Source organism: Chaetodon trifascialis, chromosome 2 (genome assembly GCF_039877785.1).
Source record: "Chaetodon trifascialis isolate fChaTrf1 chromosome 2, fChaTrf1.hap1, whole genome shotgun sequence".
Classification (NCBI taxonomy): Eukaryota; Metazoa; Chordata; class Actinopteri; order Chaetodontiformes; family Chaetodontidae; genus Chaetodon; species Chaetodon trifascialis.
In genome coordinates this window covers 23864484-23881815 of record NC_092057.1, presented here as the reverse complement: position 1 = coordinate 23881815, position 17332 = coordinate 23864484, and the positions used below count along the sequence as shown (strand labels likewise).

The 17332-nt window shown below is 41.4% G+C and overlaps 2 protein-coding genes across 5 annotated transcripts in view; both read left to right on the top strand.

Annotated features, from left to right (window-relative positions):
- The window catches only part of LOC139340384 (testis-expressed protein 2-like), a 26356-nt gene extending 20639 nt beyond the window's left edge, over window positions 1-5717 (top strand). For 2 of the 3 annotated variants that reach the window (XM_070976186.1, XM_070976178.1), the window contains exons 9-13: window positions 674-800; window positions 1948-2061; window positions 2428-2637; window positions 3055-3175; window positions 3676-5716. In XM_070976186.1, coding sequence (XP_070832287.1) covers window positions 674-800; window positions 1948-2061; window positions 2428-2637; window positions 3055-3175; window positions 3676-3825 — 722 coding nt within the window. In that variant the 3' untranslated portion in view covers window positions 3826-5716. Of the gene's footprint in view, window positions 1-673; window positions 801-1947; window positions 2062-2427; window positions 2638-3054; window positions 3176-3675 lie in introns of all 3 variants that reach the window. The other variant, XM_070976196.1, reaches the window with a different exon arrangement.
- On the top strand, window positions 5700-17332 carry ccdc40 (coiled-coil domain 40 molecular ruler complex subunit). Of its 2 annotated transcripts, none has more exons than XM_070976218.1 (18): window positions 5700-6825; window positions 7123-7228; window positions 7814-7908; window positions 8172-8255; window positions 8677-8896; window positions 9566-9723; window positions 9840-9962; window positions 10946-11067; window positions 11439-11682; window positions 11797-11979; window positions 12405-12650; window positions 12786-12999; window positions 13131-13300; window positions 13393-13484; window positions 13578-13698; window positions 15088-15276; window positions 15350-15508; window positions 15949-17332. In XM_070976218.1, the coding sequence occupies exons 1-18, from the start codon at window positions 6673-6675 to the stop codon at window positions 16186-16188; spliced, it is 2919 nt and encodes a 972-aa protein (XP_070832319.1). In that variant the 5' UTR covers window positions 5700-6672; the 3' UTR covers window positions 16189-17332. The 2 variants fall into 2 exon arrangements, with proteins under 2 accessions (XP_070832319.1, XP_070832310.1); XM_070976209.1 differs by having other exon boundaries at window positions 7754-7908.

Genomic DNA, 17332 nt, shown 5'->3' with positions numbered 1-17332 from the left:
GCCAATTTATGGTTAGCATTGACTCTTTGTAAACCAGAGCATATGATCCTGTATTGTATTGAGAAAAAATAAAATAAAAATTTTGATGCAGGCTTTTGAGGTATTTTTATAATCCAGTTTACAGCTGGTTTGGTAGAGCAGACCAAAAGGAATAGAAGGAGAGAGGGAGAGCCCTGCTTATGATGCCAGCCACCCCTGCTGATATCAAACGGGGGCTAGGGGGGAAGATTGTGTGCACCCCCAACTGTTTCTCCTCTGTTCAAAGGTCCTTGTGATCTCGCCTTGTCTCTCTCTCCACTTCCTTCACCAAGTCTTTCAATGAGTCTCTCTTGTCTAAGCGGATGGATGGATCAAGAAAATATAATCTGTCGGGGTCCCCGCTTCTGTGATGCTTTGGGGGGAGTCTGAGAAGTGGGGAAACAAAGGAGCGAGAGGAGGAGAGACTGAACAGGCAGGGAGGAGGACTGTGGCCTGAAGCGCTCTCTTCACTCATTTAGAGGATTGGCCAATATAAGATGAAATAGTAGAGATTTGTCAACCAGTACTGTATCATGGCTGTGACCTGTTGTACTGCATATTTGGCTCATATCCCCAAAACTTCCCCTTTTACAGTTTCACTTCCTTCATTTTCTCTCAGATCAACATTTCTAATGACCGCTGTGTGTCCCTGCAGGTCTGTGGTTTGACCTGGAGATTTCCTACAGCGGTTCCTTCCTGATGACCCTGGAAACCAAGATGAACCTCATTCGCCTGGGCAAGGAGGGAGAGAGCGTCCGCTTTGGGGAATTTGGCAAAGATGGGTAAGACAGGCAAACTCCATCATGCCACACAGTCATTTCAGAAAAGCCTCAAGATGTTTCCAGGTTGGATTAGATGCCTTAAAACGTGTCTCTCTCGGGTCTCTGCTACATTTGTCTGGCCCTCACTCAGTGGTCTATATCTTTGCTCTCTTTTTACGTTGTTCTTTTCTCCGCTGTTCCCTCTCTGCCCCTCTGGATTCTGCCTTTATGCGGCTGGTAATCGGATGTTTTTCTGCTCTTGGTGAGTGCTGCTTGACTTCCAACAATGATCTCTTCTGCTCCACTCTCATTCTCTAGTTTTAAGCATCTATAGCTTTGGGGTTGTCTCATTGCATCTTGCCACCCAGTGCTTCATTTCACTCAGTATTCATTTCTGTTTGTGTTCACACGCATCATCAGTGTGTCTGCATGTTTACATCCCCCAGATCCATTCTGAGCAAGGAAGAGGAACAGAGTATGTTAATTTACTGTATGTTAGGCTGACAGTGAAAGTGCACAGATCAAACCTTTTCTCTCCCAATAACAATACCTCAGTGTGTGTGTGTGTTATATTACTGAGTACTACTGTGGAACTAGAACTGAGTCACTGGCCTGCTATGACAATGTAACAGAAAGGCGAAGTTCTGTAATGGCATTGACGTGTTCATGGCTGATAACCGATCCACTTAGCATGGTCAGTGTCGGTATCGTTGCCAGTCCTCCATGTTGGACTGGTGCATCCATACAGTACAGTGTGTATGTACATTGTGTACCTCTCAGGGCATCATTGTTTGCCAGTTAAATGAGAAGTGAGCTCATTTCTGCCAGTCCTGGCAAAAAAACAACTTTAAATTCAGTTTCACATCAGATAACATCTGAGATTTCAAGGCGGTGGAAACACTGCCGAGGACATACTGAGCAGCAGAGTTTTTTTAGACTAACCTGCTGAATTCAGTCTGAAAACAGTTATGTTTCCAGACGTTTAATATTTATGCATGTGAGCAGTCATTGGTATGAACTCTCATATCTCCCTCTGAAGGTTGCTACTCTCATTTGTGCATTGCTTTTGGGGACAGTATGTTAGACTTCAGGTGCTGTGCGTGTGTGCGTGCGTGCGTGCGTGCGTGCGTGCGCTCACCTTAATCCACTCATGTTTATGTGTGTCCAGATACAGGCCACGGACTTACTGCCTGGCTGATAGTGATGAAGAGTCGTCCAGTGCAGGCTCATCAGATGAGGAAGACTCCTCAGAGCTCTCAAATGACTCTGCTGGAGCAGAGGGGTGAGGATGAGTTTATATAAATCATCTGTGCTCAATCCATTTCCACCATCACAAGATTTTGGACTATTCAAAAAGATATGTGTAAAAAATAAGAAAAAAGTGGAGACAAAAGCTTTCTTGTAATAAACATTCAGTCAGACCTGCTGGTAGGCCTCATGGTGACAAAAGTACTCACTGAGACTTATTTTAGCTCAACAGAAGACATAACTGTCAGACATGGCAAGGAATTCGTTATTACATCACTTCACTCAAAATCCATTTATTTATCAGGTAAAATGGGAAACTGATACCATTAGATGTCTGAACTACAGCTACACTAAATTCATTCTTTCACTTTAACACTATTTTTCATTTTATTGAATAAAGTTGGGCTGGAGGCCACAAACCCAGCAAGATCATGCGCTTCGTCGACAAGATCACCAAGTCCAAATACTTCCAGAAGGCCACGGAAACGGAGTTCATCAAAAAGAAGATGGAGGAAGTGTCGAACACACCCCTTCTGCTCACAGTAGAGGTGCAGGAACTGCAAGGAACGCTGGCTGTCAACATACCCCCTCCACCCACTGACAGGATATGGTATGTGGAGGAAGTGTTGTTTCTTGACTGCATAATTCATGGAATGCTTTGCAAAGTGAAGTTCCATGTCTGTCAGAGTGGCAAATAATCACATTTTCCTCAGAGTTGGGAAAACCCAGCCAGCTCTGTTCATAGCGCTGGTTTTCAGATGACTCTTAATGAGCCATTTTCCCATCTTGTGTCAACAGTTACATTGTAACTGTACTTACAGTTACAATGATGTCTGTAGTCAGAATAGCTGAAATTCATTCTACATGACAAATGCTTTTTTTTTTTTTAATTGAAAGACGTTTAATGTAGCACTTTGTTCAGTACATCACTGCCCTCTGCTGGTGGTGACTGCACTCTGCATGTGTTCATGTGTAACTCTAGCGCTTGTAGGTATATCATGAATGGTTTTGACCTGTTGTTTTGCAGGTATGGCTTCAGGACGCCGCCTCACCTGGAACTGAAGGCACGACCCAAACTGGGAGAAAGAGAAGTCACTCTGGCTCATGTGACGGACTGGATCGAGAAAAAACTGGACCAGGAGTTCCAGGTATTGATAAGCACTACAATGCCATTTTTCAGTTTTTGCAATTCAGAGACATAGTGCCCGATTACTGTTTTTTTCTTTGTTTTTAGGATGTATTGTCATACTGCATGAGACATTAACAGACAAAATACACTTAAAGGCAGAAGACAAAAGACTAATTCTGAAGTTCACCAATGTTGAACTCACCACATGATTCAGCGTGGTAATTCCAGTCATTGCATTTGGTCACAAATGTTGGTATGAGCGTGCCAATTATACATTCAAAGGATGATTTATATTCAGCTCCTCATTCGCAAATATTTCAAGCTAAAAATATTAAGATACCCAAGCCCTCTTTACAACATTCACATGACCAAAGACTGATCTTTTGCTAAATGAACAGTTGTACGCTACCTATTATGTGCTTGATATTTGTGGTTCAAATTCTAAGACATTATATGTGTCGGAAATCTTAAAAATTCGCTGACCACTGACTGTCCATCCATCGCTCTCTCCTCTTTTAGAAAATCTTTGTAATGCCAAACATGGACGATGTATGGCTAACTATCATGCATTCTGCCATGGACCCGCGCACAGCTGGCGGACCATTAGTTGGCCCCCCGGTGGACCCAGAGCCTCCCCAGCCTGAGAGGGACAGCACCAGCCAGCCATGAAGATTGTTTACAGTATTTCCTAGAGCTTATGAAGTCTCAAAATGGGAACTGGAACCAAAGTCGATAGATCAGACGCTACTGTACCACAATTACATTCCCGTGGTGAGTGGTTTCTCACAGACAATAGAGGAGACCATACCATATGAACGGAACAAGGTAGAGTCGCCCAAGGAAACACTAAAGAATAACTGTTGCTTGCTGCTCTGTTCTGACGTATTTATCTTGCCTGAAAGGTGATCGCCTTTGAAGGATTTATAGACCGATGAGGACCTATTGAATAGGGACCGTTATGTGAAGAGAGTCATGTTCGGCTCAGAATTGGGGTTAATTTAAGTTAATAAGGGGGATATGTGGGGTTATAGTATGTAAGTACATGATGTCCATTGATGTGAAAGCATTCACCAGATACCTTACAGCTTGCAGATGACAAGTTTCTGCTAAGGCTAAACAGTGAGAGAGCACGGTAGCCCCCCTAGAAATGAAGTAAGTGGAGATGTACAATATGACAGTAAATTAGAGATATTTCATATTGAATGATGAGTGTGTAAAGAAGAGTAAGCAGGTTAAGAAAAGTGTACTGGAAAAGCTCAGATACTTGATGCAAGGTTTATTTCTGATATGAAACATTAAACCTTTAAGTGGCTTTATATCAGCGGGTTTGGATCGGGTGTTAACAGTTAACAGTATTCATTTGTGCTGTGACCATACCCTGAACACCTTCCTTCATTTGCCAAGACCTCGTTTTCTATGCCAATGATGCCCTTCTCCATGTCTGTATGGAAATGATGCTTAAGAGCGGACGTAGATCATCTAGGAAAAGTGTCATTCACTATGTAATTTCCATACTAATGACAAATACACAAACACAATAAGTGCAATGATAGAAACACTCTGTAGGCTAGAGTATGATCTTGTATAGATATTACATAAAAGTGTACGTCTGATGAGAAGTACGAGGCCTCTAACACGTCTATTGAATGTATGTATGGATAGTATTCGGTTCCTGTTGTTATCATATGACCACAGTTTTTGGCTGTGGTATGCAAATTATTGCACAAACAGAAGTGAAAGTTTCCTTTTTGTTTTTCTTATGTTAAACACTATCTCATCTTGCATATCTTTTTTCAGGTGTGTCATTCAATCGTTATGTTTATGCAAAGCTGGTTTTGTGTTTATCTATACATCATTTATACGTAACGGTGTGGATGTTGATGACGATGGTGGTTGGAAGAGAGCTTAAATGACCAACTTTGATATGTGACAGTGCTTTAAAAAGACTCTAGCCGCCATACTGTATGTGCAGGATTGGATGAAGTTAAGGTACGTACTGTATCATTGAGCATCTATTGCCAAGAATGTATACCCTCATCTACAAGTTCCCTTTCTGAAAATACCTTTTTTAATCGTGTCATATTTCAGATTTTAACCAAAGTCCTTTGATTGGGCCTATAGTGCCAGATCTCTCTCTGCTCAAAGGTACACATCCTGTATTGATATAGCATTGTGAGGTAATATTTACAAATGCGCTACAATACCTGCATTAATGTTGTTTACAGGATTTCTTCACCTGTTTTCTCTCTTAGGATACTAAAGCACTGTAGCACAAAATTGATTTTTCTTTTCTGTATGATCATCTTTCCCTTTATGATTCGGTTGCTTTTTGTTAAGTATTTGTATTTGAATGGCTACATGAGGACAGTTATGGTTGTATTTTTGTCTACTTTGGAATAAACAGAATGAAAGGAGATTTCTGAGGATATATGAAGAGATGCCATGATTTGTATCTGTGAAATATTAATGACTTTTTAAAATTGTCACGTAATTTTAAGGCCAAATTCAGTTATGTGTATCTGCCTTATTTATAGAGCAAAATAAATCTGTTGATGAAAGCCTTTTGTTTGTCACTTCTCTTTCTCCATACTGAATTGTTGATTAGCTCCAGGTTAAAGTAAAGCTTCTTCTAGTGTGTTGATAAAAAAATATTCATAAGACAGCAGAATGGCTTACTGTCAGTGTTACACTATCTTGTATTATTGGGTTATAATTTTTAATGCATTGATTTAGTGTTAAGTAGTTAAAGCGCTAATGCATCAGATATCATTAACTCCTGGTTAGGAGGTTTTCTATATAGGCCTACAAACAATCTTCAAAGCTACCAATAGCCATGTAACTCTGCCTTACATCTCTGTCTGAAATGCTTTATTTGCAGTTCACAAACAACCATAAATTATTTGATCCATTAGATTCAACACTTGTGACCATTTTTTTGTGTAATGAAACGTAACATGCATAACATATAGAACAAACACAAAGCACCAGACTACATGTGCATATAAAGCTGCGCTGAACTGACCACACCATCCAGACTGGCGTGATGAGCGCGAGAGCGCTGCGCATCCTCCTCCAACGGAAGTTTACGGTTGCCTGGCAACGTTACTGCTTCTTTGTCAGTGACGGTGGTGAGTAATTAAAGCGTTGTCAGTGTTGTCAAAATTGAAGAAGATAATTCCATTTTTTTTCAGTTATACGCTATATTTACTCGTTCAGGACTTAGCTGTCCACTCTCGTAACTGTTTCTTAATTTTCCTCAACCTCTCTCTCTTCTCCTCTCTCTCTCTCACTCTCGCTCTGTGCTCCATTGCCCGTTAAGTTAATGCTGGTCTACGGTTAGCAACGTACCGCTAAGCTAGCGCTCGGTCATGGTAGCTTTGTAATACGGTAAACGAGTCTAATAGAAATACAGCACGTTTATCTATTTGTTACTTGTCTGCATAACATTTACCTAGTAAAGAGAAAACTGTGTTCAAAGTATGCTAACAGAGCTGTCTTCAGACACACTTGCCTGTCATGTCAGGTTCAATGCAGAGCGCTGGCGATGAGTGGGCCGGGGAGGAGGGATGGGAGGAAAGCACCAGCCAAGAAGAGAGAGACAGCAGGCTGCAGGATGGAAGTGACGAAGCCGCAGAGGACCATGGAGCGACTGCCCCACCTGCTCAAGAGGTATGCTATCGGAGGAACATAGCGTTTCATTTTCCCCTTTATGAACCCCTGATGGACACGGGGATATTTCAGCTTCTGGCCAGGTGCTGATGTTGCACTTGCAGTCTTTGTTATTGAATGCACATATTATAAGTTAACAAGGAGTTCCAACCAGTTATACTGTTGCATACAATGTCCGTCCTGTGGGGCTCCAGCTCCCGTAAAAGTCTGAAATACAGACCTGTTGTGTGTGTCTAACTACACATGCTGTTGAAATCATAATCAGTGTCACTCATACATGCTGTCGGTCTGCTCCAGCATGGCTCACAGGATCAGTCAGGACCAGAACCTGATGACCTGACCCTCTACAGTCATCCTGACCGCAGTGGTGCGGATGAATACTCCACTGAAGCCACAAATTCAGGTCAGTCACACACTAGCTCTGTTTGAGATTTACAAATCAGAACAAAGCAACACAGCTTGACACAACATAGCACAGTTCAACACAACATCATTAAGAATCCTGAGGTCAGAAATCAGTGCAAACTAAAAACAGCGAGTACAGTGACCACCAAATTAGGCTGACTTGCTAAGGATTCCTTAGTTCAAAGGTCCATTACTGTCTATAGTTAGTTTGGATTGAAAACAGGAAACTGTAACTGTAGATCCTAGGCAAGGTATTGTGCCTAGCATTTCAGAACCTTTATCAAATTAAACTATAGGAACCTCCTGATGAACAGGGAGAAAAACATGGCAACAAAATGTCTATGCATATAAAGAAAAACACATATTTCCATTTAGAAGACTGAGCCAAAGACAGACAACAAGATACTTCCAAGTGTATATTATATGTATTATATTAGTTCTATATCACTGCACAACATTTATAATTTTTCACATTTGAATTTGCTGATTGGTCAGAGAATGTCTTTTATTTTCTGTGTTTCAGTGCAAGATAATGTAGCTCAGGTGCCATTAATAACTCACCTCTTAAACTTTAACACATTAGTAGGATCCATGGAGCATCGAGAGCCTCTGCCAGAAGAGGAGGAGGAGGTGGAGGAAGAAGAGGAGGAAGAGTTCGTTATTCTCAATTCTGAACATGTCTGTAGCTTCTTCTTCAATATTTATGCAATCAGTATTAATTAAATGACTAGTTTTTGTCTTACGTACTCTTCAAGAAAATAATGCTATCAGTGTTGGTGTCTCCATGATATTAGTGTATTAAGTGCACTGGCACAGTGATGTACTGAGTGATGAATCCTCTTCTATGTCATTGATGTCTGTAGTACAGTGAGTGTATAAACATTCAAATAGATATGTTTCCCAGTGGCATATCATTGTTGTCATGTTTGATCTGTTGGCAGCCTCTGGTCAGAAGGCAGCAAGCTGCTCTGAGCATCCAGCTCCGCAAGCAGCTGGAGAGGATCAACCTGGCACTGAAGGAGAAGGTATGCTCCTTTTCTGTCAACATCAAATGCTTCTTCATGCTTCCATCTGTTCTTTTCCAAAAATTTGCTCCATTGGTATTCATGCACAGAAGCAAGCGACATATAGTTCACATATACACACATACAGGTAAAACTTTCCACCTTTGCGTCTCAATATGTCCAGCAGATGGTGCTGTTGACCTGTATAGAAGTTTAATTTTGCACTTTTTTATTTGATTCATTTCTCTACAGGCAGAACATTTAATACCATCATCAAAATGCTGACAATAAAAGAACTGATTAAATCAAGACATGTCTATAAGTGGAACAAAATATCTGTGTGTGGGCATAAGGCAACCAGAGTCAGAAACAATGATAGACTCTTGACACTTTGTTTACTGATTCTTCAGTCTGTCTGTTCTCTCTCTCCCACTGTACCCAGTTGGCACTGGAAAAGGAAGATGACAACCATAGAAAGGAGACAGGTGTTGAGATTTTCAAGATTCAGGAACACTTGGCCAGACTCCAGACCAAACTGGAGGACCGTCATCATACCAAGGCACAGGCTGAAGCCAAACATTGGCAGTCAGGCAATCAGCTGGAGGCAATGAAGAGCCAGCATTCCAGTACTAGCAGCCAGGAAAGCAAAGCCAAAGCCAATGGTGAGACTGAGCTGCCATTTGGTGGTCAACCTTATTGTATTGTCTACTTTAAAGTCCAATGAACAAATGTAAGATTTTTGCTTTAATCCATGGTGATATCATGTTTGACATGTTTGGAAAGCAAAATATTGGTCAGATTTCTGAAAATTGTCAATTATATTGTAATAATTATACAATCTCTCTGTCCAGGCAAAAAAAGTGTAGACACACCAAAGAGCAAAACATTAGGTTTACCAGAAGTTTGAATAAATTTCCTCAGAGTTTGGAGCTGAGTGTTTTGTAACTTCACTTGTTCTGCTTATGATGGTAACTCCATCTCTGAAAAGTGATACAGCTGCACAATTTGATTGTAGAAGCCATGTGAATTTAAACCCATTAGACCAGATGTTGGTGTAACCAAATTAAACTAGCTCAGTTCAAATTGCAACATAAAGCTTGATTAAATCCTGTTAAGAATTAGGTTTAGATTTGATGTTAAGTTAAGCCTAATTTGAACTGATTTAACTTCATCCTTGTTACTGCACAGTAGGCTTTGCATTAAAAGCCACTTGTACTTTGGTCCATTAGATGTTTCAGCAACAGTAAGACAGCACCAATGTAAGTCCATGGCTCCAGACTACAGATATGAAGCATTGTGTTAATGTTAACTCCTGTGTATCTTCTCTATAGTGTCCCAGCTACAGACAGAGATAGACAACTTGATGCAGCACCTCGTCTTTACACAACAAGTTAGTGAAGATCTGCGCTCTGAAGTCAAAGCCATGAAGAATGTCAGACGCAAAGCGGAAGCTGAGAAGAACCAGGCCGAAGAGCAGAAATTGAAGCAGGTGGATAGAAGCTGAAGTTGGGCTCATTAACATCATATATTTAAACGTTTTTACCTACTAGTCTTTATCATTGATTAATTGACTGTTATTGATTGAAAATACTCCTGTGTCATCAGGATTTGTATGTAGAGCGCCTGACAAAGGACATGGAGAGGCTGACACAGCAGATAGCTATGTATGAGGCCCAGTCCAGTGCTCAAGCAGAGGAGACGCAAGCAGCCAAAGACGCTCTCTCTGAGGTAACTATGATGGCATAGGACAATGTATACCTAAACTTTAACCACCAAGCATGTATAATATTAGTGCGATTATCAATACTATAACCGTTTGCATTTAATTGATTGGCATTTGTAAAGAATAAAGTCGTATTCATAGATTTTTTTTAGTCACTTGGGTGCCAAGGGTCTAAAGAAAACACTGACAAATGATCACCTTATGAAGTTATGGTCATCCTGTGAGCAAACTGTATATTTACCATCTAGTGGATAAAGAGCTACATTAGCATTTATTTGGAGTTGTATTTCTGACCAGTAGTCCAATCTGGACTCTTCTTTAAGCTCACCTCCTGAGATAAATATCTGGCTAATCGCCCGTGTCCAAAAAAATCAAAACAGTGAGCTGAAAGAGGCTAAAATGACTGATGACTAGAGAATTTGATTAGCGCAGTTTTAAAACATTCAGATGAGTCAAATTATTTATTAATCCAGTCAATAATTGAAAATCAGTCTTTGGCATAAAGAATATATATGGCAGTAACCAGTGGCAGAATGTGACTGAGTACATTTAATCAAGTACTGTACTTCTTGAGTATTTCCAGTTTATGCAGTTTCATGCTTCACTTCCTCTCTCATCTCAGAGAGAAATACTGCACCTTTTACTCCACAACACTCCACTGTACTTGTCTGACAGCTGTAGTTCCCTTTCAGAATAGAATTTTATCCTTCCTCTCCAGTGAAAACCATGTATCTCCAAATGTGTTGATTTTGAGTAATCGTGATAAGCTGAAGGATGAAGTGTTCGTTTGTGGTTTATCTGGAAAATGCATTGTCACAAAGCTGAAAACGGCTGTTTTTCTGAGGTCATCAATAGCTCACTTTTTTAGAGAGATACAACAAACACATGATGATCTTACAGGATACGATGCATTGCTGTAGATTACATTTTTGGTGATTTATACATTATACACCAACACATGTTCGCTTACGTGTGTGTCTGCGTGCAGGCTGAGATGGAAATGGAGTCTGTGGTAATGGTCCGTAAACAGCTGCTACAGCAGTGGAGCAGCAGCCTGGTGGGCATGGGAAGACAAGATGAGGCCTTCACCGCCATGCAGGAGGCCGTGCGGTGAGGATGAGGGCAAAGGAAGGCTGAATGTTAATATGCTACTTATCCTTTTAAATGTGCTAATGCATTCTGAATCTACATGTAAATAACCCTGCATGTCATGCTTCTTGAATAGCATCTTGAGGATGGCGTCTCTCTGCAGTAATAGACTGTTGGTTTCTTCTGCTTTTCAGGCTAAAACAAAAAAGGAAAATGAAAACACAAATACAGTCACTGTCCACAAATGTTAACATATGCAAATATGTGTAGAAAATACACACGTTATTTGTAGGGCACACAGTGATAACCCGAGATTGAAGCCGAAAGGTAACAAATATCAAAATGGAAGTGTGCGTCGATTCATTCTTTACTGCTGTTCTTCTGTCCCTTAGCGCTCTCCATCACCAGGTCATCTTGCTGGACAGAGAGATTGAAGGCTACAAGAAATCCATCACTGAAGAGCAGGAGAAAAATGAGACACTAACTGTGCAGCTGAACTGGTCCCAGTTGGACGGCGCCACTTCCAAGAAGCTGATCAGTCAGAAGCAGGCCCAGCAAGAGGCCCTGCAGGCCCACTACACAACCTGCCTCCGCACTCTGAGGGAGACGGAGCACACCCTCGCCAGGCTTTCCAAGGTAGCCAGTGGACAACGGCTTCTGCTCTGACAGCTCTGCACTGACCTGTTACGATGTCTTTCTACCTTCTCTTCCCCTCTTTCACTCTCCAATTCTTTCCCTTCATTGTTCTAGGAAACCAGGACCCACCAGGCTGAAGTGACTGATCAGAGGAGGCATTTGGAGAAAGAGAGTGCTGTGCGTCTGGAGTTGGAGGACAAGATCATGACCCACATGCAGCAGAAGCTCACCCACAACAAAGCTGCCAAGTATTCCGAAAGGCTGACCAGCAAGCTAGCCACACTCAAGAAGGAGAAGGTAAAGGTGGGGTTTAGAAGGTAAAGGTGGGGTTTAGAAGGTAAAGGTGGGGTTTAGAAAGGTCATTCATTATGTTTCAGGCTGAGCGAACACACCGTTTAGTCAGAAGGTGCAGGTTCATTAACATGATCATATTTAAATCAAGAGCATGTTTGATTAGATCTCCTCTGCCTCTTAAATACCCACTTCTTTCTAACTCACACCTCCAGTTACTCTGATTTTCTCTTTGAAATTCGAGTAACTGGTTTTTTTAAACTTTGGAAAGCTCCGTTCAGAGCCGCAGCAGACAACTTTGCAAAAAATGCTAAAATACAACAGCCTGAAGATTAAAAAAAAAAAACACAAACAACACATGTACAATATGCTAATGATAAAGATTTGTAAAGATATTATATTTGCGCTCATCTTCTCCCCCTACACTTTAGATCTCTCAGTTGTGGGAGCTGGAGAACAATGTAGCAGCAGTGGGACTGGAGGGCAGCGAGGTTGGACAACACCTGGACAGCCTGGCCCTCACCCAGGAGGCCCTAGATGAGGAGATTGCAAAGCAAAACAAGCTGCTGACGTCTGACCAGGCTAAGATTTCATCCTTTGTTACACTCATCGGGCAGAAGCAGACCACCATCGCCAACTATAGGAAAAAGATTTATCAAATCGTGGCCAAGACTGGGGTGAGAGGTTCTGGGGATGCAGTAATTCCTGGCTGTCTGTTGTTTATGTCAAATATAAATTCACTGGAAACCATCTTTACAATTATATTTAAAAACCACATGCTGCCTTTGTGATGTGTGTGCTTCCATCCATAGCATGAGGACCTGAGTCCTCTGCAAATCAAGGTGCAGGCACTAATGGCTCAAATAGAGGAGCTGGCAGCGAACATTAAGAGTGACCAGCAGCTCTGGATGAAACAGCAGGGGACTCTAGTCGGACTGACCCGGGAGATAGAAGCCAACAGCAAGGACATGCTGAAACTGCGGACAGAGTACACTGTCATGCAGCAGAAGAAAATACGACTGGAGAGTACGTAATATAGTTCTACAGATTTATTTATTTACTGGTCAGGATTCTCAAAACAACAGTCTTTAGAGTCAAACTATTCTTACATGGTATTCATACATGAGCTGCTATTAAACCAGCTCCAACCCCACCAGGTCAGATTGAAATCGAGCACCGTGAGGAGACAGAGCTGGAGAAGAATGCGAAGATGCTGAGAGGAGACCTGCTGAAGCTCAACACCCTGCTGAGCAAGAACGGACAACTCAGCCTGGCGCTGGAGCAGGAGAACGCACTGATGGAGACAGACTTCCTGCACAGACTTAAGGCACAGCGTGATTGTTTCATTCATTTTTCATTTTGTTCTTTTTTGCAGTCTTTAATAATAAATTGTTATTAAACGTGATATTATGTGTTTAGGAGGCAGAGCGGGAGTCTATCGAGATGCAGATGAAACACGAGAAGATCCAGGAGGAAAAAGAGAGACTCCTCAACAGTCTGGTGGAGGCTGAGTCAGTCACTTATTCATTTTTGTTTGTTCAATATCTCACATACTGTGTGCTGGCTTTAACACACATCCTTTTTTGTGTGCATGGGGTCAACAGGCGGCAGATTATGCTGTGGGAGAAGAAGACACAGCTTTTAAAAGAGACTCGTTCAGCTGTTGACTCAGAGGTGGGCCAGGGAGACATCCAGATGATGAAGGCTGAGATACACCGTATGGAGGTAAACGCACTGCACCCGATATGTTTAGAATTTATTGAACAGTAAATCGTAATCTCAGGTCCTCATCCAGCTGTTTGCCATTGTATGTACATACATGTATGTATATTGAGGTAGTTAAGTTTTAAGAGCACTTTGTGAACACAGAAATGTACCCTTAACACCTCTCTGAACACTAGTCTGCCTCAAGGCTTGATCATTTGTTAACCTGTGACCCGTCCTTTGATTTAAAATATATATGATCCAGCTAGGTAGCATACTTTTGATATTGCATCATCAGTGCAAATGGCTGGCTCTCACCATTATGCTATGCTTTTTTGGACCGTGGCACATTTTAAAATGTTACGTGCTGTAGTGTGACTCACCAACAGAGGAGGATGTCTTGACTGGAAAACAGGCTTTAGGTCACATATTTGGTTTTAATCTCCTTTATCTCTACAAAAGCTCCCAATCTCTATCTGTTGAAGCCCTTTGTTAGTTAGTTGCAACATCAATAGGAACACAGCACACACAGATTAAGTCGCTAAATTACACATGGATTACCTTACATACTAATGGCCTACTTTAGGTGAAAATCAATGTCCTCAGCTGATCCAAGCTGACACTGAACCATGACAAAGCGGGTAAGAGACGTTGCTTTGAAGGCTTTAGTAGGCTTGTCCATGCGGGACCAATTTGTAGCCTAACCCTTGTGAGTAAAGGAGCTTAACTGTTGACGTTTCATGTAAGCACAGATAGGAAATAAAATACACTATTTAGGCTTGTTTTTTTTTTTTTTTCAGAATAGAATTTGTTAAATATGTTACCTGAATCCTTTTCTTTCTTTCTTTCTTTCTTTCTTTCTTTCTTTCTTTCTTTCTTTCTTTCTTTCTTTCCATCTGACATGCAGCTTTATTTCTAAATGAAGTGACTGTTTCTTAATTGAACACTTACACCCAAAAGGGAAGTGTATTCAACCAGCCAGTCAACACACACATTTTGAAAGTTCATGTGAATTGGTGCTTGTATGTGGAGACTCCAGTTTGTCGACCGCAGACACACACAGACACACACACACATAGACACACACACACACACACACACACACACACACACACACACACATACTCACACTTACACTTTTTTGTCCTCACTCTTGAAAACAATCCGACACCCTTGTCTTATTGTGGTCATGTTGGCAGTGATGAGTCAAGATCAATGTTATTACCTCATAAAATAACAGTTATCCAATTAGCATTTAACCTTTTACATATCAGATGTTTCAATGTACAGCTTCTTAGGAGCTCTGTACATGGTAAAACAATAAGGCATCACAGCCTAGAAATAATTTGTATGCTTTTTTTGACTTTGCTGTACCTAGAGTTGTGGACTTCAGCGTGTGTGTCTATGCAGGTGCGATTCAACCAGCTAATGAAGCAGCAGAATTTGCTGCTGAGGGAGAGTGAAGCAACAGTGGTGAGGAGGGAGACCATCGTCTTGCGCAGGGAGGCCATGGTCCACAGCTCCCACAAACAGACTACAAAGGGCGAGCTGAACCGCATCATACAGGGCCTGCAGCGGAAGATCCAGGACACTCACAAGGTAGGAGACATGGAGTTTCCATATATGCATATGTGCATATATATCAGCTTATATGCAGTTCGTGTGTCTTCAGCATGTGGTAGAGTGTGAGCAGGTGACCAGGGAGCTACAAATGAGCCAGGTCGGTCTGAGCGACAGGCTCACGCAGCAGAAGCAGCGACTGATAGAACTCTGCGGCACCAGCTATGTCCTTGACCCCGACTTCTTAAACCTCCAGGACACCAAAGACAGGGTGAGGAGCCCATACTGTACAGCGTACTGCATTACAGCACATGCTGCCATGTAAATCTGCTTTCTGTGGTGTTGCCAGTATGTATATGTGTGCTATACTGGTTTGTTTGCATGTTGCGTATGTGACTGACTCTTCACTGTCTTGAAATCTAATACAAGTACATCCTGTTCATTCTTTCTGCTGCTAAGTAATAAATGCTAATTGGTATATGTCAATCCAGTCTCCATGAAGAACTGAAATATGCACCCTTAATCTTCTGCTGGTAACTCAGTTAAAGGTGTGCTCTTACTGACTTGAGCGTCACAGTTTCCACTCATGAAAACCACTCCCATGTGCCAAGTATACCATAAGCAGCCACTCATTGTTCCTCCACCTTCTGTGTACATTTTCTAACAAGTAAAAGTACAAAACACTCATTCTTTATCCTTTCCTCCCTGTAGAACCTAGCCCACCTAGTGGCTCTTCAGAGCCAGACCAAGAAGCTGCAGGGGGTGTGTGAGGGCAGCTACCAAGCCTCGTCCACTAGCGAATCAGTTGGAGTCGCTCTGCAGAGCCTCATGGAGCGTGTTCATGCTGCCAGCACTATCTTGCATCGCGTGTGTGAGGAGTTCCCCCAGCACCAGGGGGCGCTCCGCAGGGTGTCGCTAGCACTGGCAGCCCGCACACAGACCATGGATTAGAGGCATTGAGAGTGAGGGGAGGATTTAGGCATGACAGTGAGTACAGGAGTGCTGAGGATGGAAAGGGAGTAAAAATGAAGTGAAGAGGGAAAGATTAGATAAGTGACCTGAGAAGGATGAGAGGTCATTCGCTTTAATGTTTGCATTTTTTTATGCTTTGAATGAAATGCTGATTGTGAAACAATGTCAAGAAATAAAGATTTATGAAACTGTAATACAAATAACTAAACAATATTTGGCCTTTTCAATGCAGTTGCCAGTATGGAAACTTTCAAATAATGTTTAGTTAGACACGTAAAGTGTTGCTCGAGACATTGATACAGCCATTAATGCAGCAATGACAAAAAAATTAATTGGACATCTGAAACCATTCAGCCTAAGTGTGTATTGAGCTCATACACCCTTTATTTGTGTAGTTACTGAAAAAATGGAAGATAGCAGCACATTTGAGCTCTTTAAATCCTGTGCCGTGCCAATATGATCATATTATTTCATTAATTCCCTTATCCACTGCCTCATTTAGCAATTTTAAAAACTATTTTGACAGGGCCGGACAGTGGATTCAAACAGTCTTGAAGTGTTGATCTTTCACTCCCACTAAAATCCTCAAAGCATGTACGATGAGTATTTCTGCTGTTGATGAAACAGCCTTTTCCAAGCAGTTTGTGACATCCATTTCATAAATGACAACTTCAGTCTTCTTAATTTTAGGTAAACTTGTGACTAACACAAACACATCCCTCTTTACTCACAGTATACAAACATAAACATACAGTACACTTTTCACAGTATATCAGTGCTGCCCAAAAATCTCAATTCCATATAAAAAAATTCAAAGCAGGTTTTTTAGTGCGTTCATGTTGGAGATGTGGCTAAACGAGGTTTACTCAAAACGTTAAGTATGCTACGTACTGTTGATGTGTCCCACAGTTAAATACACAAAGGTAATGAACAACATTCATATAAATTGTTGATGGTGGTGCAACAGCTCCAGCAAGTTAAAAAAAAAAAAGTATGAAATCTCTGGAAATCCATTTTGCTTTCTCTTGTTTTGGTTTCCATATATCAGTGCACATATTGTATCATTTCCTGTGAGTACAAAATGGTAAAAAAATAAATAAATAAATAATGGTATGTTCACTTC

Bases quoted from the DNA above. Each gene is read 5' to 3' on its own strand.
- ccdc40 (XM_070976209.1), top strand. From the start codon at position 6,673: ATGTCAGGTTCAATGCAGAGCGCTGGCGATGAGTGGGCCGGGGAGGAG. The intron at 8,256-8,676 runs GTATGCTCCTTT...CACTGTACCCAG, and splicing joins ACCTGGCACTGAAGGAGAAG to TTGGCACTGGAAAAGGAAGA. The intron at 8,897-9,565 runs GTGAGACTGAGC...TCTTCTCTATAG, and splicing joins AAGCAAAGCCAAAGCCAATG to TGTCCCAGCTACAGACAGAG.